Below are 25,009 nucleotides of genomic sequence, written 5' to 3'. Positions count from 1 at the left end.
GCCAGCCAGGCGACAGCCGTGTCCTGGGCAAAGAGAACTCGGCGGGGGGGCTGGGGTGAGGATACTTATTTCCACTCCTCATATTTCCGTGTAAAGAGATAGCCATGGAGAATACTCCTGGCGTCTAGCCCTCTCGCTGTCTCCATCCCCTCACTGGGCACCAGAGTGACCCATCTGATTGCTGAGTCTGGGAGAAGGAACTCTTGAGGACCTGCTTGCCTGCACACAGTGTACATTCTGGGCTCTTGCCACTGTGTGGTGAGTCCAGCAGAGGAGGCCTGCCATTCTGGGGGGCTGGCCTGTTTCAGGGGAGCTCTGACCCACTCGTTCAGCCTCCACACCTGTGCCATGGTATCCATTCACCTTTATCAATAACGAAACTGGTGTTTCAGTCTCCGTGGCTTCGGGCTCCTACAGCTTTCTCGGACTCTATTCTGACTTCAAATGAGGACAAGAAGTGACATTCATTGGGCCTTTCAGAACCCCTGCAGAAGCCCCAGCGAGTCCACAGTGTCAGCCCTGTGGTGTCACCGTCACCAGACCTTGTCACAGTCTTCCCCGCTTCCTTAGGAGGTGCCATTCACATGCTTCGGTGTGAGAAGGTCACCACTCTCCAAACTGTACTTAGGGAGTTGTTACTTTGTCTTCCTATGTAATTGTATCCCTGATGAGAAGTCTCCACCAGAAGTGTGTGTGTGTGTGTGTGTGTGTGTGTGTGTGCGCGCATGTTGAGGGGAAGAGTGGTAGACAGCTGGTCCATTTGGATGGAGACACTGTCAGATTTTGCTTCCAGCATTGTCTCTGCAATGGAAGGGCAATTGTGTTTACTTCTAAATTGTCCCTCCTTCTAGATTTCTCAGAAATTATGTGGCCCAAATCTGGCTTTGGGTAGACCTGTGTATGTTTACTTTTCATCAGGTCTAGCCCCAGCGCACAATATCCAGAGTGACCTCTGGGAGATTTCTCCTTCCAGGAGGAGACAGTAGCACCTTCCTATTCCTAGGGAAAACAGATCCCCTCAGCTCGATGAATTGATGTCTCAGTTGGTGTTCGTGGGCTCTGCCTGCTGCTAGAATGTTAAGTTCCTTGAAGACTGGAACTGTACCTTTTTCAGGCTTCTAGTCTTAGATTATTTCCTACAGTGCCAGGTACACAGAGTAAAATATTAATTGTTTACTTAGTTATAAAACAGCAAACAGAGTTGATGAGTGGCAGAGAAATTAAAAACCAGAGCTCCGTTACCCCAACCAACGGTGAATCAGGTGTAGCAACAGCGGGGAGCTAGTTTTAGACACGAACCAAGAAGGGAAGAAAGAGTGAATCTATAAATAGGCTTAGTTTGAAGACTAAGGGCAATTTTGATTCAAATCTGGGATGGACTGATGCTATGGATACTGATTTAGCCTCATCCTAGATTAGGCATGCACACCCTTCAGGCCATTGGAGCTGTCTCTGAACAGTGGGCACACGTTTATAAAGCTGCCTGGAGAAAAGAGGACTCCCAGCAAGTTTCAGAGTCCATGAGCCTCAGGAAAGAAGGGGTCCCAGAGGCTGAGCCCAAGCAGAGTGAGGTTTAGTTGAGAAAGGTCACTCAGTGGGGAACGGAGAGGTAAAATTATATCGTTATGGGTGGCCACCCCAGTGGGCAGCACATTCCAAAGAGAAGACAAAGGTCATGGAGCTGGAGAGAAGCAAGAGTGTTTGCACTGAGTCCCACGGTCAAGAAGCAGCCTCGAGAGGTTTCTGTCCACATGCCTGGCGAGCACACTGTGCTCAGCTAGACAGAGCATTACAACTGCAAAGACCTTGCACTTTAAAGGGATAGCCAGAGGAGCAGAAGGAAAGAGGACGCTGTGTGTCTCTCAGTCCACATCTAACGTGAAGGCCTTGTCTCTGCTGGGAGTGGCTGCCAAGATTTTACAGAAGGCCCAAGTCGGCTTGGGAAATTTTATATAATTCCCAGGGACTTCCTCCAAAGCAAACATATACATAAAAAGGAGAGGATTAAAATTATGATCTGTCTGGGGAGTGAAGGTTCTATGTACTTGTTTTAAAGAGTGCCATCGAATGCAGGACTCTGGGTTCCCTCAGCACCCTTCATCCTGTCTTTGACCTTGGGCTTTACCCTTACTCCCAGCCTCCATTGCGTCTAAGGCAACTGCAAGGGGGACTATCCCATGTGACAGGGTTTCCTCCAGATGCACCTAGCTGGCATGGTGCCCCAGAAGCCCCTGCTTCTCCACAACAGGCCCGGGGTCGAGTGGCCCTTCTGCAGAGCTTTCTGGAAGGGGATCTTTTTCTCTATGGAGGCCACTCTTGGAGGCTTAGCCATGATACTCAAGTTCCACCATTTCAGAGCTGACAGAAAGGAGCTGGTGGCAGGCCCTGTATCATGCGGCGGTTGGTTCACATGGGTAACTAGCTTTAATAGGTTGCCCCTCACTGAGAAAACAAGAGGGCCTGCAGGATGAGGTGTACGAGGCCATGTGAGTCTGAGCTAATTCTCCGCCAGCCCTGCTGTTTGCTGGGAATGTGGCTGGCGGCAGTCCTCCTTGGTACCTAGTGTCCCTTTACATGTTGCAGGGAAGAGTGATCTAAAAATGGAGCCATTAACTGCATTATGGGAATAAGATATATTTGCTTGCTGGAGGACGATGATTAATGAGGCTGATACTTAACCCAAAGGAAGGCATTTCCACTGATGCGGGGGAAAATATTTAGGGGGTCAAGGATTTTCCTGGGACCCCTTTGTAAGCAGCTGCTGTCCCAAGGCCATGTTCCTAGAGTGAAGACCCACCTCCTTGGACACAGACTGGAAACCCTGTCAAGGCCCAGCTCCTTCTCTCAAAACTCCGTGTGGAATCAGAGTGCCTCCAGTTAATGGAAGGGAGAAGGAAGAAAGAGAAGAGTCAGCTAGCCCCCAGCCCCAGGGCCAGGTCATCTGTGCTTAGATCTGAAAGAAACCACTTTTCTTTGTAAGTTGGGGAAGAAATATGCAGGATGGGTCTCAGTTAAAGTCTGTTAGAAGGGTTCTCTGTTATAACCAAGTGTCTCAAATCTTGTCCACCCCCTTACCTACCTCCTAAGCTGAACATAGGAAATTACTAGATTTGTGGGTCCAAGAGGTAAAATATCAGCAATTTCATACAGTTCAACCTTGTATATTTGTTTCTAGGAGTTCAAATCCTAAGTGTACAATAGTAATAGTAATAATCATTTCACACAGTATCTGCAGTCCAGCTTGTCCCTTTCTGTCTCCAAGCTGATTGGTATTGTTAGAGGGTTTCCCATTTTATGGGTGGTACAACTGAGTAGAGTGAGATACTAGCCTTCAGAATTTGCCAGTCCAGCCAATGGCAGCATCCAGAGGGTGATGTCACTCTCCCTCTGTGTGGCACAGCTTACCAGTCAGCCGACAGCCCCGCCCTCGCCCTTGTCCAGGTCCTCGTTGCTCCTGCAGTCTCATGTAGCAAGCCGAGAGCCAGTGAGCGAACCCCTTGCCTTCTTTCAACCAGCATGACTTCCAAGTGTCTCCCTCACTTTCAGTTTTCATATTTTTATTTGTTCTCCCTTGAGCCACTGACTGTGTTTTTCCAGCCAATCTCATCCTGCTTGTTCCTGGCAATCCTCCTAGCCCCTGTAGATTTTGCATACTCTTATGTTATCCCTGGCACGGGGGCGGGGCGTTGAGCAGAGCGAAAGTAAGTCGTCAGCGCCGGGCTCCCTCTCAGGAACCGCTGCATCTACAGGTCGAGGTAGCTGGCCCCGTACTAGACTCCAGTGGCAGCATCCCTGCCAGATTACCCCTCTTTTTCCAGCACATGGCTCTGTATCACATCCCCTGGCTTATGGTCTTCCAGCTGATATTTGACGTTTCTCTCTGCCTTGTTATTTCTTCTCCCTCCTCGGTCCTGAACCTTTTCCACCATTGTCCTCTTGGCTGTGTGGGATTTGCCAGGGAAAAGTTGGCAGTTGTTTTATTATCAATGGCTCTTGCCCAGGGATGGTGTCATCTAACAGAGTGACGTCTTTTTAATGGCTAACATATTGGAGCCTGGAATATCTGCAAGATAATGAGGCCTATAGAGGCTTGAGGGACACACGTTTGGTTCTTTGAGGAGAGAATGAGAAATGGAATTAAGTAACATGCGGGTCCCTCCACGTTCAGTCTGGAGCTGGAGGGCTGACATAGGTTTGGATTCCAGGGAAGTAAGAATGTTTTCTCCTGTTACAGGTCACAGCCTGGGCAAACGGTGGTGGCGTTTCTTTTGCTTGAGGTAGACCAGTGGTCCTCAAGCTTTCATTGTTTTTTTTTCTCTTCGATATATTTTATCTTTAATCAGTCTGCATTTACTGTAACAACTGAGGGAGTAGTGTTATCTCCGTTTTATAGGTAGGGAGACTTAGGCATGAGAAGGTGATACAGCCTGGCTGAGATTACGTTGAGGGACAGCAGGATTGCACTATGAGCCCAGGCGGTCTGGCTCCGGAGCTCTTGCTCTTCTTCACCACTGTGCTCATCTGCCCCTTGTGCGATTTGGTATTTCCTGATTAAAGTCAGATCATTCCAGTCAAATGCAAAGAAACCTAATCTCTTAGTTAGCCTGCATTGTGTTGTCAGCGATTTTTCTCGAGGCAATGAAAACTCCTTGGGGACTGCCATTGCTACCTGTTCAGACTCCATGTGGGGACAGGGTCCCCAAGTTGGGAGTCACTGGGTGAGGAACAATTTTGACTCAGCTCCAAGCATCTGTCCATTGGACACCTGTTCTTCCAAACCAGTGTAAGGCACATCAGTGACAGTCAATTCATCATGCAGATATACTTACTGTACCATCTATAGCCAAGTTTTGAATGATGGCTTTTTTTTTTTTTTCCCATTTGCAGACCTCTGTTGGGAGGTCTTGTAGAATATATCTGGATAACCAATATATAGGACACAATTCCAGATCCAGGGAAGGAGAAGGATGCGTGGAAGAGTTGACCTCACCTCGGTGAATGAAGGACAGTCTAAGAAAAAGGATTAGGAAGTTGAGATATAGTAATTAGATCTGAAAGAACAGTATATTCTGGTTCTGTGTCTTTTCAAATGCTGGAACAGGAAGAGAAAGGAAAGAAGATCAGAGGTACAGGACCGCCCATGGGATAAAATCCAGGCCCCTAACATGGAATAAATATCTCTGGTATCCGCCCCACCGTCTCATCTTGCACCTGGAGCTCCAGCCGCCCTGAACTATTTTCAGTTCCCAGAACGTGCCTTCTCTTCCATACCTCCATGTCTTTGTATATACTGTGAACTCTCCTGGGAAAGTTCTTTCTGCCTCTTGTCCATATGGAAAACTGCTGAGTACCCTTTAATATTCAGCGGAAATAACTGGCCTTTTATGGAGTGTTCCTGGAGCTTTCCAGGTGTATTAAGTACTTCTTGCTCAGTGCTCCGTGACCTCTTCTATGTATCTTTGGTGTAACATTCATCACACTGTTCAGGAATTAGTCATTTACATTGCTGTCCTCTTGTTGAACAAGACACTCCTAAATTAGGGTAAAGACCCTGTGTCCTTTTTTGTCTCTATATCTCCTGGACCTAATACATTTACTGGCTGGAAAACTTCTTTATGATTTCAAAACCCCATCTCTGTAGTCCTTGACTGTCTTCTGTTGACAGATGACCAATGGCCTCACCAATCCCTAGTGTATGTTCCTTTTGTTACCAGAATCACCGGCCAATAGCTTGGGGAAGAGTTAAAAGTCAGAACTACAGAGAAAATAAATGGGAGAAACATAAAAAGCAATTCTCTATCTCAACACAAATAAAACACAGAAAGTATGCAGCAGTGTGCTATCTAATAGGTTCATGAAGGTAGTCATAATTGTTATTATTATAAAATATTTGCTGAACTTCAAAGGGGTTAGTCCCACTTTTTTTTTTTTTAATGAGAAATTTGGAAGAAAAATTCTTTACAGTCTGGCTATTTTTCCAAATCAGTTGATCTTGACGTATCATCAATTGGCAAAAGAGATCTTTGGCTCGCTTCCTCTCCTTCCTTGTCTCCCTCCTCTTCAACACGTTCTGTTGGTTTGGCCAGTGAGCAGACTGAAAAGTCTAAAGAGAAGAGGCTTGGAAATCAGAGAGGTGATTCTAGCCAAAGGACTGAACAAAGAGGGTTTGGATATGGCCTCTGTTGTCGCTGGAGCAAACAGGGAAAAGTAAGCAAGAGAGGAGACACTTGCCAATATGATCATCTCTGATTGGAAACCTCAGATATCGGGTCTCTGGTGTGCAGCAGACCTGGAGAGGCCCACCGCGTGGAACACGTTAATGACACGAGGTTACCTAAGACTGCTTTTTTTTAATCTGTTAGACAATGAATTCATTTTTAAGAACCTTACGATAAAATTTTACAAAGCTAGGGTAGCATGATGATAAATAAGCAATGTATTGCTCACAATAAACTTTGAATAGACATCCAAGTGGCTGAAGGTGTTAATGGGTAGTTGGCAGAGACTCTTGTAAGAGAAGGTGAGGGTAGAAATGACTGGCCCCTGAGAGGGGAACTCAGACTGTTGCAGGTCAGAAATTTCGTGACCGGAACAGAAGAAACCAAAGGAAAACTGAAACCCCTCTGAGACCTGAGTCAAGAAAGGCACAAGCAGCTATAGAAACAATTCCCAATTCTCAGGTACTAAAGGATTCCTTTTGTCTGCAGTCTTGATTTTACATCAAGTTGCTTTTCTCAGTTTTAGGCTGGCTAAAATTCATGAAATAATGGTGCAGTAATAAAACATAGGGCAAAAATTTACTCCTTTATTTATTCATTCAGTGCATACAAATTGAGATCTGACTATGCAACAGGCAACAGACCTTAAGCACCAGGACACAGAGAAACATGGGATCCAAAGTAGACACACCAGTGGCAAAGAGAGTCACGGCACGCCACCAAATCCTGATATCTAGCACTAGTACTTTCTAACAATTAGATCTGTCTGATGAAGCTTAATGGAGTTTGAGGACAAATAAGATGTGGCATAGAGTAAACAAATAGGATTAATTTTTCTAAAAAGAGATATGCTTTGAATATATAAATAGATTCGGGAAGTAGCTGGGATAAATCTATGAGAGGTGGATCCACAGCAAAGCATGGTGAGGGATGTGTGGTCTCAGTCATTATTTTTCAGTTGTCATGGCCCCTCCCCCACAACTCCACCACCAAAATGAACCTTCTGACAGACCCCTGGACTGGATGGACAGTAGCTGTGTCGTATGTGGTGTCTTGTACAGGACGTTCTTAACAGCTAAGGAAAGTCTTCCTGATGAGGATGTGGAAAGTGTCTGTCACTGTCAGCATTTATTCACTGGTGATGGAACCAGAGAGTACAAGTTTCATCAGAGATTTCAGCCCAAGGTCAGAAAGAACTTCCTAACATCTATTAGAAAACTGAGTGTTTTCCTTGGGAAATACCCCAGCAGGGGCTGGATAACCATCCAAGATGGCATCCCAGGAAGAGGAAGTAGGTGATACCCAAGAACTGTCCCAATTTTTAAATCTATGATTCTACAACTCAGTCTTCCAGTTGGATTTTAGATTTGGACAGATGGGTAAATGGTCACTGTCCTATATAGCGTTGGCGGCTTAAATAAAATTATGAATACCTTTGCTACAGTCCTTTTGCCTGTTAGGAAAATGAAATCAAAGTTTTTCTATTTCCTGTATAAATATGACATGGCCAGTATATCAGTGTGTAACTGTTACTTCACAGTCATCTGTCACTTTATTGTGAAATGAGAAGGGACTGTTCTTTGTCCTTGAGCTAATATTTTGTCCCTCGTTGGTACAATGTTCCTGCGAAGAATGGAATAGAAGGTGAAACCACAAAGGCCTTGCCATCTGCAGTGAGCCTCCCGTGCCATTACAGGGAATCCTAAGATGTTCTGATGGGTGGCCAACATTCCAGAACAAGGCAGTGAGATCCATGCCTGACCTATCTCTTTCTTATATGCATCAAAGCTCGGCATGGCTTTATCTGCCTATCCTCTTATTATTCTGAACTCCCTAATTGTCTGGACTCTTTCTCTCCACAAATAGTTCCATGTACTGTATTCAGCATTAATGTAGGTGACTATGTGGACATGTCTTCTATTCCTACTTTTAACAGATTAACAGCTAATAAACACCATGCAACACCCTCTCTTCTCAACCTCTTCTAAAAATACAGAGTTTGATTTGCCAACATTGGTGTATTTAAAGCCTCCAAGATTCCAGGGAAGACTTTAGAAAGTTAACTGTGCAAGTAAAGCCTGTTCAGAGAGGAAATTTTCCAACACAAAGAGCAGCAGCTCATCTGAGAAGAACCTCAAGGTATCTTCTAGTCATTTGTAAGGAAAAGATATTTGTTCTCACTTAAAATACAGCTTCTCACTTTATTCTTGGTCTGCAGGAGTGAAGAGAGCTCTGGAAATATATTGCCTAGGGAGGAAGACAGGCAGCATAAGTTTCATCTCAAGAGGGAATGCTTGTCTTTTGCAGGAAGGGACGCCATGTTACCTTCTAGTGACTTTGCAATGAAAGGACAATGCCACCTACTCGTCTCTACCCTCCTTGTCCACAGTCCCTGTACTTCTGCTCCTTCCACTTAGATAGAAGTGAAGCAGTTAGTTTTAAAGAAAAGTCAATAATCAGAAGCTTTAACAAAGTTAAAAGTTCAAAGCTTTAAACGAAGCCCCAACCAATACTCTGTTTTGAGGACATGGAATATCAGCAAGAATATGACCGAGATAACCTGGATAGTTATGTTGAATTGATGTCCATCAGTACCTCATATATATGATAGAGAGAATTTATTGAAGGGTAAGGTAGGCAGTGTGTGCATATTTTAATTAATGGAACCTCCAGTATCAATGAAACAGAAGCCTTAATGTATTTGTAAAATACTGGATGAAAGTTTCCTGAGGTCCAACGGTCTCATGTATGTGACCCTCAAACACCAGCTTGGTTATTAGATTATAAAATACAGATCAGTATTTAGAGAAATGTATTGGCCTTTTTGCGTGAGGTATAATTTCTGGGACAAAACCCTTTCTTTGCCTTCAGGTGGGCATTTTTTGTTGTGGCAGAAACTCAAGTGTATTTGCTTGCTTACTTCTCCTTTTGTTTATATTGCCCTGCTTGTCTCCGTTGATTTAAGCGATTTGACAGTTCCCTGGACTCCACATCCCCACTGGTGGAGTTGACTCTGGGGCAGGCCGTGTCCATGTACTGTGGTAATGATGATGATATTGTCCTGTGCTCGAGAAATAGTCAGTGCCACTCTCGGCTCAACTCTGGTCATGATATTAGTGACCTTGACCTTTAAAAATGCGTAGTTTTTTTTCTGACTTTTCATGCAGACCAGACCTCCTTTGAAGAAAGCTCAGAGTAAAATTCCATCATAGTTATCACTTGCTTGCACATAATCTGAATTGGGTTAATTTCTTCTTCCTTATGCATTTCAGTGTCATCTGTTCCTTGTGCTCTTCTAGACTAATTTCCCGGGCGGTGAGGGGGGTGATGTCTCTCAATCCTACGTATATACCACTTGTCAGACAAACCACCGCAGGATCTTTAAAAAGTCAGTGCGTTTCTTGGCATAATTTATAATTTCCTTTGTTGGCTTTTCTCTCCGCAGAACTGGACTGGAAGCCATCATGGAGACTTATGCGTTCTGGAGACCCCCTGTACGCACACTCACCTTTGAGGATTTCACCACCATGCAAAAGCAGCAAGGTAATATCCTGGGCCATGGCTTCTTCTTAGTGATAGTGCCGGGGAGAGAGTGGGAGCGGAACTGAATACAGCACATCTGGCCCCAAGCCAAGCCATGGGTTACACCAATTCTTCTCGAACGAAGAGTACTTGGTAGCTCTGTAAATAACCAGAGCATAACCACTTGTGCAAACAAGCTGGCTCCAGATGCAGCATCCTTTCCCCCTTCCAAAAAGCAAGGTTATGTTCATGATTATGATGGGGGTGAAATTATTATTTCTATGCCTAAGCATTCACATAGCCCTTGGTATTTGAAGAACTACTTCATGATAATTTCATTTATTCCTTATGGCAGCCTTATCAGTTTTCTTATTCTGGTTTTGTAGAGGAGAAAAAACTCAGTCCGAACAATGGGAATGAATTGCTTAGATCTGACAGTGAGGAGGGGACCGCTTGCAAGCCCATCTGAATTTTGCAACTTGGGCTCCCTCCTTTTTGGCTGAACACCTGGACAGACACAACACCTATCTCAAGTTGATGGGCCGGGTGAACATTTTCCTTGCACTGCTTTGTGCTTTACTTCCAGTTTCTCCCTTCTCTGGCAGCTCAGGGTGGGAAGCCTGTGGCCTTAGCACAGATGGCTTGTGGGCCAACCTCAACTCTTTTCCTCTGTCAGTGGCTCTTCCCAGGGCAGGACCCCTTTGCCTCGGGAAGCTTCCCAGAGTGTCAGACACTTTATGAGTCTCTCTCTCCAACCTCCTCCCGCCCCAAAGTGACACTGGTCAAAATTACAGACAGAGCTTACTCTGTTCTGTCACACAGCTGCCATTAATGGAACCCTAAGTTTTGAAATTGTGGCTCTGCCATATGGGAAACCCTTCTAGGACTTGATAATACATTATATTACATTCCCCTCCCAGAGGAGCTTCCAGCAGTTTGCACACTAAATTAGGTTTTGTAATCTAAATTATTGAAGTCTCTCAGGTTTTAAGATGAAGAAGGCGATTAAAAGGATAGGGGCTGGGGGCAGACCACTTGGGTTAGGCTCTTATCACTGCTCCTTCCTAGCTTTGTGACCTTGGCCAAGTCTCCCATCCTTTCTGACACTTAGTTTTCTCATCTGCAGAATGGAAGAATATAGTAGAATTCTTGTGAGGATTAAATGAGACAATGCATTTAAAAACAGAGTAGGCATGCACTACATGCTAGCAATCGTGGTGGCGGTGATGATCATTGTCATCACCATCATGACCACCACCATCTCCATTCCCTCATGTCCCTGTACATGGATACCTGAGAGGAAGATGCCTCAGGGACAAGAGATACTGCCTTTCTGATGATTAACTATTTAAAGCATGATTAGACCATTCATCTTCATAGGGATCTGGTGAGACAAGTGATGCAGAATTTCCTTCTGTTTTTTCTCAATAAATGGCCGAGAAATGGAAGCTCTCTGTAGGAAGCCAACTTTCTCCTCATAATTCTGTGAGAGAAGCAGGCTCAGTACATATTCAGGATGCTGCTTTTGCTCTGAGGCCCTCATGGCCCTTAAGAGGCAGAGGTGTTATGACAGTTGGGAGATCTGGGCCTTCATCTTTGATGGCCACTAACTCTCTCTATAACCTTGGCTTCTAGTGAGTCTGTTTCCTCACCTACCAAAGAAGGGTAACTTTTCGTGCAGTCATGTATATAAACATGCTTCATAAATGAAAATGGGTCATTTTCATGCAAAGACACTTGATCCTGTTTATTTCTGAGGTGGCTTCTTGCTTCTCTGCCCTTGCTTTACTCACTGACTGTCCAAGCTCGAGCTAAACAGGCGTTTTGTATCATGGAGGCTGGTGTGAGAAGGTTTTGGCAGAGATATTGCCAGTTCCTGAGAGCAGGCATTGGTGGAGACATTGTGTTCACTGCTGTGCTCTCGAGAACTGTCCCTGGGCCTGGCAGCCAGGAAGTACCTAATGAAAGGAGGTAGGCAGGGTCACTGACACACGGGCCTGGAGCACAACCACCTGGTATGTGTGTGGATATGGATGTGGAGTGATGATTGGGGTTGACAGTCTGCATTTCACCAGCATGTGGGGTGGTTGAGCCAGTGTTGACTCTTAGAAAACAGTGGTTTAAGAGAAACTGAGCTTTCTTTTTTAAATTTTTTATTTCTTTTCTTGTATTTTTAAAATTATTTCTTTTTTTATTTTTGTTTTTAATTTTTAAAAAGATTTTATTTATTTATTTAGAGAGAGAGAAAGAGAGCACGAGCAGGGGAGGGGCAGAGAGAGGGGGAGAGGGAGAAGCAGACTCCCTGTTGAGAGAGGAGCTCAACGAGGGGCTTTCTGGGATCATGACCTGAGCTGAAGGCAGATGCTTAACTGACTGACTGAGCCACCAAGGCACCCCTATTTTTAATCTTTTTTAATTTAAATTTTAGTTAGTGAGCATACCGTGCAATATTGGTTTCTGGGGGTAGAATTCAATGATTCACCACTTAGATACAACACCCTGTGCTCATCACAACAAATGCCCTCCTTAATACCCATCACCTACCTAGCCCTTCACCCCACCCATCTCCCTCCATCGACCCTCAGTTTATTCTCTATTGGTAAGAGTCTCTAATGGTTTGTTTCCCTCTCTCCTTTTTTTTTTTTTTTGCTTTTTCTGCTTTCCATATGTTCATCTGTTTTCTTTCTTAAATTCCACATATGAGTGAGATCATATGGTATTTGTCTTTTTTTCTGACTTATTTCACTTAGTATAATACTTTCTAGCTCCATCCACATCATTGCAAATGGCAAGATTTCATTCTTTTTGATGGCTGAGTAATATTCCTGTGTGTGTGTGTGTGTGTGTGTGTGTGTGTGTGTGTGTGTGTGTGTATACAGTATGTTCTTTATCCAGTCATCAGTCGATGGACATTTGGACTCTCCATAGTTTGGTTATTGTTGATAATGCTGCTATAAACTTTGGGGTGCATGTACATCTTCAAATCTGTATTTTTGTATCCTCTGGGTAAATGCCTAGTAGTGCATTTGCTGGGTCTTAGGATAGTTCTATTTGTAACATTTTGGGGAACCTCCAAACTGTTCTCCAGAGTAGCTGCACCAGTTTGCATTCCCACCAACAGTGCAGGAGGGTTCTGCTTTCTCTGCATCCTCACCAACACTTGTTGTTTCTTGTGTTGTTGATTTTAACCATTCTGACAGGTATGAGGTGGTATCTCATCATGGTTTTGATTTGTTATTTCCCTGATGATGAGTGATGTTCAGCATCTTTTCATGTGTCTGTTGACCATCTGGATGTCTTCTTTGGAAAACTGTCTATTCATGACTTCTGCCCATTTCTTAACTGCATTATTTGTTTTTTGGGGTGTCGAGTTTGGTAAGTTCTTTATGGATTTTGGATACTAACCCTTTATCAGATATGTCATTTGCCAAGTATCTTCTCCCATTCAATAGGCTGGCTTTTAGTTTTGTTGATTGGAGAAACTGAACTTTTGAAGCAAAATGTCACACTTGTTTAGTGACTCCATTTTAGTGTGTGGGGGGGGATGAACTTGGAATTATTGGATACATATGGTAGTGGGATTGGGGCTAGAGGAAAAGCCAAAATTCTATTAAATTGTTTAATTGGAATACATTTTTGAACTATATACTGAACTTGATCCAGATTCTCATTATTAAAAAATACGTGGCTTGGTTTCTTGACATTAACAAAGGATGTAAAAGAAACAACATCCACTCCCCCTTCCCTTAAGAACTGAGAGTTCCAGTAACTCTGGACACTATCACTCATAAAATGAAGAAGAGAGACAGAGCCATCTCTGTTTTGTGTCTTAGAAGAAGTAGAGAGTGTTGAACTTCTAGTGGAAACTTCAGTGGCTGACTGAGTTTTGTAGTAATTCCCTTTTGGTGAAGAGAGTATTGGGAGCATTGGCACTAAACTTAAGCTCCACATGATTGACTCACCCAGGATCCATATAACCTCACCGCTTCAAACACATGAATACCTGGCATGTCACATCTGCAGCCCTGGGCCAGTTTTGTCCTCCTGCTGGAGGCTGGATCCACTCTTATGTCTGAGTGAGGTTAGGATGCTGCTTTTTTCACCCCGCCCTTGCTGTCATTTTTATTTCTCTTTCATGAAGACCCATTTGTTGATAAAATTTCAAGGAAATTCTTAGTTGAATTAGCCACTGTTTTGCCAAACCCCAGATCTTTCTATTTTAGAAATTATATTGAATGGGTAGTCTGTATGGTTGTTTTCTCCAATGGAGAAGATTGCATGGGATTCATCATCCTCTGCCTTTACACAAGAATAAACCAAGGTACAGAGCGGTCTACTCACATGTCTGCAGCTAAGCAGTGGCAGAAGTGAGTTGAGGATTCCCAAATGGATCTCCATCTTGACGGGGCACTTGCCTTTCCACCCAGACCACATTTGCTTTCTTCATTCCTACTTACTAGAGCTTTAATTCGCCACAACATTTTTTTTTTAAGTTTACTCTTACACTTGATATTTTCTTGTCAACAACTTGAGCATTAACTCTAAATAGGTCAGTATCTTGTTTTTATCAAGTCAAGTGTCTGGTCTTACCTTCAGACCTCTTCATTGAGAATCGGCAAGGGAGTTTATACGTTTGGAGAGTCTGGAGGTAGGGATTATGTTTCTGGAGTGGCTTCTGCCTGAACACTGCTAGTGGCGGGGACAAAACGAACTAACCACGTAAGTGCTGCTTGGGGGATGTTGACTGAGGCAACACAGATGGAGAAGAAAAAAGAAATAAGAGCCCAGGCCAGTTATGGCCAAGTGCAGTTCTGTTGTTCTGATGGTATATACTGTAGAGCTACTTGTTTGGCCCAAACTGAGGGAGCTTCTGTGAGCACCATCCGTCTCCACAGGGTCTGACAATGGTTGTACTATAAGGAACCATCCTGGACCAGCGACACCAGAGCTGGCAGGAAATTTCCATCTACAGAAGTAAGGAGACCTGTCATTTACAGAAACCCTCCCTTCTCCTCAACTGGTAGCAGCCAAAACTAGAGGGATTTCAACACCCCTGGGGCTTTTTGATGTTTGTCAGGCAGTTAAAAGGATGATAAACATCTCTGTCAGTGTTGGGCCTTTTATAGGTTTGATTTGTAATAATTACAAATTATAATTTACAAGGTTGGCCCTTGAAAGGGATTAGATGCTGAGAAATTCCTACCAGTAAAAGATAGAGAAGGAGGACAGTTCAATGGACAGCACGTCTTTGCACTACTGTTCACTATTGATCACTCAAACAATTCAGAGATAGCCACTTAAGCAGATCTCATTTATCCCTGAGATCTGGAATGATGCCCGTGAGCAGCTCATGACAGGGACTGGAAGGCATCTCAATTCAGTCCACTAAGACAAACAGTTATTGGTGACATATTCTATGTTGTCCCAAAGTCCCTTATGCTCAGTGTGTCCAAAGTTGAGTCCATGATTTACCTCACAGACTTGGCGCCCTTTCCTGGGGGAAGGACACCACTATCCACTCACCATCCTAGGTGTTTCCTTCCCTCCCTACCCACCATAGCCAACCAAGTTCTGGAATCCATCCACACCTCTAGTCTCCCTTGCCACAACCCTGCTCCCGGCTCCCACTTGACTTCATTCTCAGGCCCCACCCCCAGCGCGCAGGGCAGTAGCATAGCTGTCAACAGCCCTAGACCTCCATCCTCTTAAGTTTAAATCTGATGGGAAGGGTCGCGTGCCCCTCTTAAGTTTTCTAGCAAAATCTCCCTGAGTCTCATTGACTCTAACTGTGTTACCAATTACTGTGGTGGGGCCCTGGAAATATGATGCTTGGACCATTCAGCCCTTAGTCACCTGCCTTCCCTGGTGGTAGGGGCGAAGGCCTGAGAGTGGGGAGGGGGTTTCTCAGTGGGAAGTTGGGTACTGTGGCCAGGAGAGAGGCAGATCAGCCCTAAATGGCAATCACAACCGATGTGTACAGGACAGCAAGGGCAGGCGGTAAAGCAAGTAGCAGAGAAAACAGCCCAGTTAATGAAAGGGGAAAAGATGGGGCTAGCCCACCTGGGGCAGTGTGGCAGGTGTGAAACAGGGCCATCCAGGAAGCACAGAGGCTCAGAACCCCAGAGGACCAATGTGAAAAATGAGAATTGGGTGAATATATTAAAAGCTATTTTATTTATTTTATTTTTTTTATTCTTATGTTAATCCCCATACATTACATCATTAGTTTTAGAGGAAGTGTTCCATGATTCATTGTTTGTGCATAACACCCAGTGTTCCATGCAGAATGTGCCCTCCTCAATACCCACCACCAGGCTAACCCATCCTCCCACCCCCCTCCCCTCTAGAACCCCCAGCCTGTTTTTCAGAGTCCATCGTCTCTCATGGTTCGTCCACCCCTCCGATTTCCCCCGCTTCATTCCTCCCCTCCCGCTACCTTCTTCTTCTTCTTCTTTTTTTTTTTCTTAACATATATTGCATTATTTGTTTCAGAGGTACAGATCTGAGATTCAACAGTCTTAAAAGCTATTTTAAAAGGATCCATGTATATTTTTAAACTTTATGGAGAAGGATGCATTAAGAGTCTTTCTAAGATTGAAACCACACAATTCTCATTAGCACTGCAATGTTACACATCTGCATTTTGATAAGGGTACTCATTTCAACTAAGGGTAATTCCTTAGTGGGGATGGACAGGGCTGTGATCATGAGCATTGATGTTATGGCCTCTGGGTTTGTTCCCTGGGTTGAGTCCATAGGGTGCTGACATTTTACCTCTTATCTGTTTGAAAGCCTCAAAGAAGGCTGCTCAGGGACACAGTGATTCCATATTCTTCAGGGACACATGCCACCAAGTTATATGAGAGAAGAGTCTGGCTGATGGAACCAAGTAATTACATGGAAATTTATTCTTTACTAGCCCAAATGGGGTATTGTTTTTACTGTTTTTCAATTCTGAGGGGGAGGGGAATAGAGCACAACAAAATAAACCCAAAAGGAAACTGTATGTGAAAGCCTTCATATTACAGTCTGGAAGTGATCAATTTAAAGATGCAGAAGTCAGCAGGTTTGGTATTCAGGATTTTCATGGTCACATTTAACTTGTCTTCATGGTATACAAGTATATTCTAGGTTATTGTCCTCATATGGAAGCACTGCTAAACATGTATTCTTTTTGGTTAGTTTGGCCGTGAGCCTTGAATATTGGAACAGGCTAATGTTGAATATGAATTTCAATGAGGACCTCCTCACTTGGGTCCATGGGTAAAACAGGATACAGGGAGGTGGGGTGGACAGGGAATTGGTCCTGGAATACCAGAGAGTTTTCAGCCACTTAGGGCATTACATTTTAACTCACCTCTCAGAAGTGGATTAAGACCTCTGAGGACAGTGGGAAAGACACCAACCTGCCTATTTGTGTTCAATTCCACTTGCTTGGTCTGAGAAGAGATAGAGACATGGGGCATTGAATTTCCATTCTGGGCAAGAGTGAGAGGAGAGGGAAAGATAGTCCAGAGAGGAAACAGAGTTGGCTTAGCTTTTGGGAAGATGGGCTTAATGGGCCCATAAGTGGTCAAGGGGCCAGCGCTCTATCATTCACAGCCATGGAGGCTCCTCCAGCCTGTTACATCCAGGCATCTAGCTGTGACATATGCTCACCAGTGTGTGGGGAGGCCAAGATGCTCAGCTCCATGGACAGAAGCCAACACCTGAGAGCCTCTCCATCAGAACCCTAATGCCCTAGGATTCCTTTCTCCTTCCTTCCCTCCTTCTCCACTTATAGAAGGGAAGAGAAGAGGAAACAATATTTACAATGTATTTAACATTGACAAATATTTAATGCCTATGTGCACTTTGTATTATATGTTATTTCATCTGTTTCTCAAAATATCCCTACGAAGGTAGACACTCAAAATTCTACTTACATAGAGAGGCTCACTTGCAAGATCCTATACTCAGTAAGAGAGCCGGGGAATCCAAAACTCTACAGTCCTTGCTCATCTATCTAAGGTTTAAATCAAGACCCTGAGAGCATTCAGAACTTGGCAATACAGAAGGGATGAGGTGAGAATGTTATGCAAAAAAGGGAGGTAGGCTTTTCCTTTGAGAGGCAGCTCAGACCCCTCTGTAGCACTGTGGCCAGGCCTCCCACTCTGCCCTAGCTCTTCTGTGATGTGAGGCCTCAAGGCAGCCCAGTGTTGAAAAGCACAGGGAGGGCAGCCTGCCTCCTTAGGCTTATTTAGCACTTGGCTGGTACTCCCATTCTTGTTTAACAGCCGCCAAGCTGAGAGATCATAAGAGAGTAACGACTTCTCAGTATCTTGGTTTGCTTCTCTGCAAAATGCGTACCATAGTCTTCTCTTTCTATGTGGACCTTGAAAAATAGCTATTATTTGAATCAAGTGCTTAAAGTGCATAAGAGCATTTCTTCAAACGCTAGTTCATGTGGGGGCTCCCACCCCCTGAAACGCAGCAGGCCACCAAGTCTCATTTCCAGTGAGTGTCATTTAAAAGCCAAAGCAAGCTGACTACACACTTTTTAACATGGGACCTCTCTCATCTGCTCAACAGAAATCCCTGTAACTTGTTAATAGTTCCCTTCTTATTTTTTTGTAGTGAAACCAATTGCGGCCTTAAATCAGTACCATTCGTTCCATCTTGGGCCATCTGAGAAAACCATTTAGAGTTGTAAAAAGTCATCTGCTCCATCATGCACTTCCTGCTGCAAGGCTGGGGCCAGGGCTGAGGGAGCCTCCCTAGAACAGGACAGTGCAGTGTGCTGAACGGGGGGGGGGTCTCTTTGGGGACCACATAAACACCAGATCTGGGGGGGGGAGGAGCAAGGGCGGACTTTCAAAGAGAGGAGATCAGATACATCTCCCATAAAACACAGATCTCTTTACAGCTGGAGTCGGGTTTCTCCATTTGTGCCATAGCACTTATTTCCCCGAAGCTCATAGCGTTGAGGGTGCAAGAGGAGGGAAATGTGTAGAGTGCCAGTTGCAGAGCATGAATCTCTGAATTTCCTGGAAGGCTCTGCAGTCTAGGCCACTCGGGAGTCCAGAAACAAGTAGTGGGAGATATTCTTCCTCATCCTTCTCAGCCGTGCCCTTCCAGACTCCTTCTTTATATTAAAATGGCTCCTTGAAAAGTCCTTGCTATTGGCCATTCACACTTTAGCATAAATTTAATCCTCAGACGCCAATAGAATTCTGAGAAGGACAGAAACAGAAGCCTGTCATTCGAGACCCTCTTTCACAGAGGAGGAGAATGAAGAGGTAGCCCACATTACCTGTGATCATGAGCTGGATGGAGGCCAGTGGACCTAGAATTAGTCTAGGTGCTCTTCCTACCACGGTCAGCTGCTGGCTTACTTCTCTCGGTGGTATATATGATATTGGCCTTATCTCAACTTGTGGGATAGAAATCTTTTTACCTCTCTTAAAGGAATTTAAGGCATGAAGAAGAAACAGGAAGGAGAATTTCCTGAAATGACTCTAAAATCAGCAACTGTTTATTGTTCTATTTTGGAAGTTCATTGGGGAAATTCTTTTGACCAAGCAAGAGATGATATTAGCTGGGTTTTATAAAAACTCAACTCCGAAGAAACTATTAACGAGCTAAATTTGAAATTCCACAGTCAGTACCACTACCATATTTGTGGATGTAGGCTGAGGCAAAAAATGAACTTTGGGTTTCTCTTTGAGTTATCTGCCTCTCAATTTGCACATTTGGACCCTCCTCCCTGGCACCCTGTGGGTGGTTTTTCTGTATCCCAATATCTCTGGAAGCCTGCCAGTTTTCTTCACATTTCTCTCACTGATAAAAACCTTATTCCTGCTCCTTTCCACTTAAAATGTCCTTATCCTTTTATGGCAGCTCAGGTTCTAAGAATCCTTACAAGAGTTGTGGATGACCTAAGGGTACCATGCTCCTTGGGGGAATCAGGGCTCTCATCAACAACGCTGGGAAGCTCCCAACCTTGCCCCAAAGGAGGAATTCCATCATGGGAGAGTCCCTGTGGAAGACAGAGCAGCCTCCCATTCTGGAATTCAAATGAAAGGCCCGGCAGCCCAAGCACTCACCACTGCCTTTAACTGCCAGTGGGCGAGGCAAAAAGTGGGTCCTGCCCAGCTCCTTTGTAGCCCTGGGAAAGGAGAGGCTTGGAAGGGTCATTTTTGTCTTCTGAAACTATCTGAGAACACATGTGAAGTAGGTTGAGTTGAACTGGCCCTTCATCTGTTGGTGCATCAGCCCCCAATCCAGTTCTAATATCCGCACGTCAGAGAAGCAACTCTGTCAATACGGTTTCAGGAACTTGAGATGAAAGGCACCTGGAGGTCCTCTCACCCCAAGTGTGGTCTCCAGACCATCAAGCAGCATCAGTCTCAGAAATGCAAACTCTTGGGCCCTGCCCCAGATGGTGTAGAATCAGAAATTCTGGGGGTAGAGTCAGCAATCTGTTTTAACAAGCTCTCCAGGTGATCCTCATGTACCCTAAAGTTTAAGAAGTGATTCTTCTTAAACTGCTGGGTGCTTTGAAATAAGGAATTTGGGTGGTATCACTGGTTTTCAACCCTGGCTGCACATTAGAATCCTTTGATTCTCATTTGGTTGGTCTGAGGTGGGATCCTGGAACTTAAAAGCTTGTAGCTTCTCCTAGCTTGAGAGCTACTGATCCAATTCAATTTCTCATCTTCTGGATAAAGAAACAAACCCAGAAAAGATAAGTGATGTGCCCAGGACCACATGGGGGGTTTGTGTGGCAGAGCTGTGAGAACCGAGATCTCCTGCCTTTGTGACCTGTCTGGACTCTTGCCCTCACAAGTATCCCAAATCTGCAGACTACATTTACAGTCTTTGTTCCAATCTCTGAGACAGAGAACAGGCTTTTCTAGAGGGAGATTAGCAGAGCCTCTGAATTATAATGATTTAGTTACAGGTTAGCTTTGCTTTATGCTAACCTAGCTCGTCTGGTTGTGCTCATAATATCTTTCATATGACAGAACTTCAGTCCCATAACTGACCCCCTACTACCTGGGCCCCCCTGCTCAGCCTTCCCAGGCCTTAACCTTGATTTGGCACCTTGCCCCAGTACCCCATTTCCTCTGCAGGTGAGGGCCTGAGATTTGGTATGCTGTGTTTTTAGCTGGAGGACTAAATATGGCAAGGTCAGCCATAGTCCCAGGTGACAGCACGTAGCTGATGCATTTCCACGGACAATGGGGGGAAGTTGAGCTGGTGGATTTTAAATCTGATTATCAGAGGTCTTACTGGAAAGTGAATTTGATGGTGAGAAATGGCAAAGTGAATACTGGAGGGCTTGTTTTTTCTTTTTAAACAAGACTTCGAAGACACACACAGAAACAAGAGTTTAGTGTTCTTTTGTGTCACCTCTTTGTCTTCTCTTTTGGAGTATGTGTGTGTGTGTGTGCGCGCGCGCACGCACACAGGTAGAATCACTTAACATGAGTCTGCTGAGTTAAGAGAAGGCGATGGTTCTGTAAAACTCAGCCCATCTTGGACATTTGAGGGCACCTCCTGCCTGGCTTGCATCTGGCCTGCACAGACTTCTCTTAAAAGGTCTCTGGCTCAATGGTATTCGCCTTTTATTTTTCAGGGGGCAGCACAGGCACTTCCCCGACCACCTCCAGCACTGGGACACCATCCCCTTCAGCTTCTTCTCACCTTTTATCTCCATCCTGTTCTCCTCCAACATTTCATCTGGCGCCCAACACTTTCAATGTGGGCTGTCGAGAGAGCCAGCTGTGTAATCTAAACCTCTCCGATTATCCACCCTGTGCCCGAAGCAACATGGCGGCCTTGCAGAGCTACCCAGGGCTGAGTGACAGTGGCTACAACAGGCTCCAGAGTGGCACTGCTTCAGCCACTCAGCCCTCGGAAACCTTCATGCCTCAGAGGACTCCATCCCTGATCTCAGGAATACCGACTCCTCCCTCGTTGCCTAGCAACAGCAAGATGGAAGCCTACGGTGGCCAGCTGGGGTCCTTCCCCACTTCCCAGTTCCAGTATGTCATGCAGGCAGGCAATGCGGCCTCCAGCTCCTCATCACCACATATGTTTGGGGGCAGCCATATGCAGCAGAGCTCCTACAACGCCTTCTCTCTCCACAACCCTTACAATCTCTATGGATACAATTTCCCCACTTCTCCTCGGCTAGCTGCAAGCCCAGAAAAACTGAGCGCCTCTCAAAGCACTTTACTCTGTTCTTCTCCTTCCAATGGGGCCTTTGGAGAGAGGCAGTACCTGCCCACGGGGATGGAGCACAGCATGCACATGATTAGCCCTTCGCCCAATAACCAGCAGGCGACTAACACCTGTGACGGTCGGCAGTATGGGGCGGTCCCAGGCTCCTCCTCCCAGATGTCCGTGCACATGGTTTAATGGCCGGTCCAAACACCACGGAGCCTACTGCCCTACACCCACAGGGCCCCAGCGCCTCCATGGGCAGATCCTCCTTTTTGGAAGCCCAAGCCTTTGAGAAATGGGAACTGTGTATTTTTTTTTTTTTTTCTGGAGGAGGAAAGCACATACCCAAGAACAACAAAAGACATTTAAGCCACTGAAGGATACTTGTGGTAGAATCATCTCCGACTCAGTGGCCATTCTCCTGCCTTCCCAAACCTTAGTTTTATAAAGCATTGTCTACTCCAGAGTGGCCTTTGAAGAAACTGAATAATCATTTTATAATAATGTTAAGGGAGATGCTAGCATGTAGCAGCCATGAAAAGTTACCCCCCACACGAATACAGACCTACTTATACATGCATACCTACATACATACATACGTGCATGCATGCATACACACATATGTATTCACACACAAACTCTTACACACACTGACATACATGCACACTGACTTGGAAGTGGGTGAACTCTGTGGAGGGGGGCCCCGGTGGGGGCTTTCACCAAGAATGGGTCTACGTACAACACTAGATTGGACTGGGCCAGCAGTGGCGGTCAACGTTTCTCCCCTGCAGCCTACCCTGTTTCTGGAATGAACCGTGTATCCTGGAGCCCCTTCTGGTCCATGAAGGTAGACAAACATCAGCACTACAACCGGACTTGGCTTCCTGAGAACGATTGCTTTTGAACTTTGGCTCTCCTCACTCGGTGTGCTATCGCTGATGTTCCCGGGCGTGCCTGTGAAAAGGGAGTAAGAGCAGCCGAAGGAGAAAGGAAGAGAAGCAGTAATGAGCAAGAGAGAGGCGGAGAGCGAGACTGAGAAAGGAAGTGTGAGCAATGGTGAGAGTTGTAATGCACCGAGGAAATTGGTTTGTTTTGGTTCTCCACCCCCACCCCCCTACAGGTTCTAGAAAGAATCGTGGCATCACCGAGGAGGAAACCTCTCTGGGACACTGTGCAGAGTCAGGGCACTGGTGACAGGGACCCGGGCAAGGGATGCACTTCGATCCCGCAGCTCTGACCACCGTGCTCCAGAAGAGGGGTGCCCTGTGTACGCAGTGCCAATTCCAGAGCATGCAGCCTGGCAGGGGAGGGGGACCGGAAGGAGTGTGAAGAAGGAAGGGTGTTATAATCCCGACAGATGATACCAAGAGCAGAGGCGACAAATAGAGGCTTGGCCTTCCACATGCCAGACCCAGACACCTGACCTGGATCACCTGCCCCTTAGCCCCTGTGGCATGAGAAATCCGGGCACGTCCCAGGGAATTGCAGATGGGCCTTCTCCATCCTTCCACCTGCCCTTAGATCTCCATTTTTATCAAATAGTTTATTGCATTTTGAAGTTTTGGGTTTTTTCCTTCATCTCTCCTTTCCCCTTCAAGTCCTTTAATGTTAAGAAAACAAGTGAAGTTTGGTGCAAGCTAAACTTTTTAAGTGGTGTGGAAATGCAAATAATACCAAGTAAAATAATACAGATATTATTAAGATTTTTGGTTTTGAGGTGTTGTAGATAATGTATTTATGTGCCTAGTGGGGAATCCAATATTATGAATATTAAAAAAGGGGGCAATAAAAAGGGTATGTAAAATATGTATGAAGTAAAGGTGTATAAAAAATTTGCCCTTATGCACGGAACTCTGTTTCTAAGTGCCAAGCACAGAAAGCCGCTAAATAAAATCTTTGCAATTGTATTACAGCGTGTTTGTACGGAAAAAGTAAATAGCAGTGTATGCATTTGCATTGTGCTCTACAATGAGCACAGCGCTCTGATCTATGCTGCTTGGCATGATCTTTATGTAGACCTCGTGAAGGAGATTTCTCCATCCTCATTTTGATTAGTAACTGAGCTCCAGAGAGGTTGAGTGGATTCTCTGGGATCGAAGAGCTGGTCAGAGAGGGAACGAGGACTTGAAATCAGGTCTGACTCTAGTGGGATGTTCGCTTTCATGCTAGCTGCAGAATCCAGCGAGTCCAACAGCGATCCCCATCCCGGCCCCGCGCCTTATACCATTCTTTATATGCGTATCTCATCTCAGCCCCCCACGATTCTGTGAGATGGGTGTTATTTTGATCGTTTCAGAGATCTGGAAACAAGCTTTAAAAAGAAGTAAGTACGTGATGCAGGCCCTCAGGTAGCAAGGGATTGAGCTGGCCATTTGAGCTCCGGGTCTGTGCAGTTACATCGGCTTCCGTTGCCGGAGCCCCCACAGTCCCCGCAGTCCCATGAGGCACTCGGACAATCAGGAAGAAGTTATATCCTAAGGGATTGAGGTGAGCACACCTCTGAGGCTGTTTGATCAGACATTTATACCCTCCCCTTTAAATGCGCCTCCACAGCCCCGGAGGAGTGATTTTGAATTGCCGTGTACCAAATGACGACTTAGACGAATAAAGTGCCTCAGGCTGTTCCACTTAGAAGCACTTTCTCATATTCTCTCTTGTTTCCTCCCATATTTGCTCATTTGAGCCTCACAGTAACCACTGAGGGATGGACAGGGTAGGAAGTATTGGTTTGCAAATGGGAGACGAGGATTCTAAAGGCTGTGACTTGCCTGTACTTCAGAGTGGCTGGGAAGGAGCAGAGCCAGAACTTGAAATCTCCCACTCGACCTCTATCCTGGACTGTTTCCCGGTAGGCAGTGACACTGGGAGCCCGCTGACTCACTTCACGTGGGCTTGATTTGGGGGGTCAGGTTGTCCACTACCACACTCATTCACCGGAAATGGAGCTTGGTTTGGAGGAGCAAAGACTTTAATCATTGCATTGATTTTATAGATAACTTCAAAGACTGAAATGCTGCTAATTCCATCAGCTATCACATGGTTGCTGAAATAGCTGGGAC

At 45.2% G+C, this 25,009-nt stretch overlaps 1 protein-coding gene across 5 annotated transcripts in view; it reads left to right on the top strand.

The window, feature by feature from the left end:
• TBX15 (T-box transcription factor 15) overlaps positions 1-23,857 on the top strand; it is a 101,915-nt gene extending 78,058 nt beyond the window's left edge. For all 5 annotated transcript variants that reach the window (XM_081815789.1, XM_081815790.1, XM_081815791.1 and 2 more), the window contains 2 exons: positions 9,664-9,761; positions 21,361-23,857. In XM_081815789.1, the coding sequence (XP_081671915.1) occupies positions 9,664-9,761; positions 21,361-22,145 (883 nt within the window). In that variant the 3' untranslated portion in view covers positions 22,146-23,857. The remainder of the gene's footprint in view (positions 1-9,663; positions 9,762-21,360) is intronic.
• Positions 23,858-25,009: the final 1,152 nt, after the last annotated feature.

The sequence above is a fragment of the Leptonychotes weddellii genome, chromosome 4 (assembly GCF_054177405.1).
Source record: "Leptonychotes weddellii isolate Sample4059 chromosome 4, ASM5417740v2, whole genome shotgun sequence".
Taxonomy (NCBI): domain Eukaryota; kingdom Metazoa; phylum Chordata; class Mammalia; order Carnivora; family Phocidae; genus Leptonychotes; species Leptonychotes weddellii.
The sequence above is the reverse complement of the archived record's forward strand: the minus strand, read 5'-3'. Positions and strand labels throughout refer to the sequence as shown.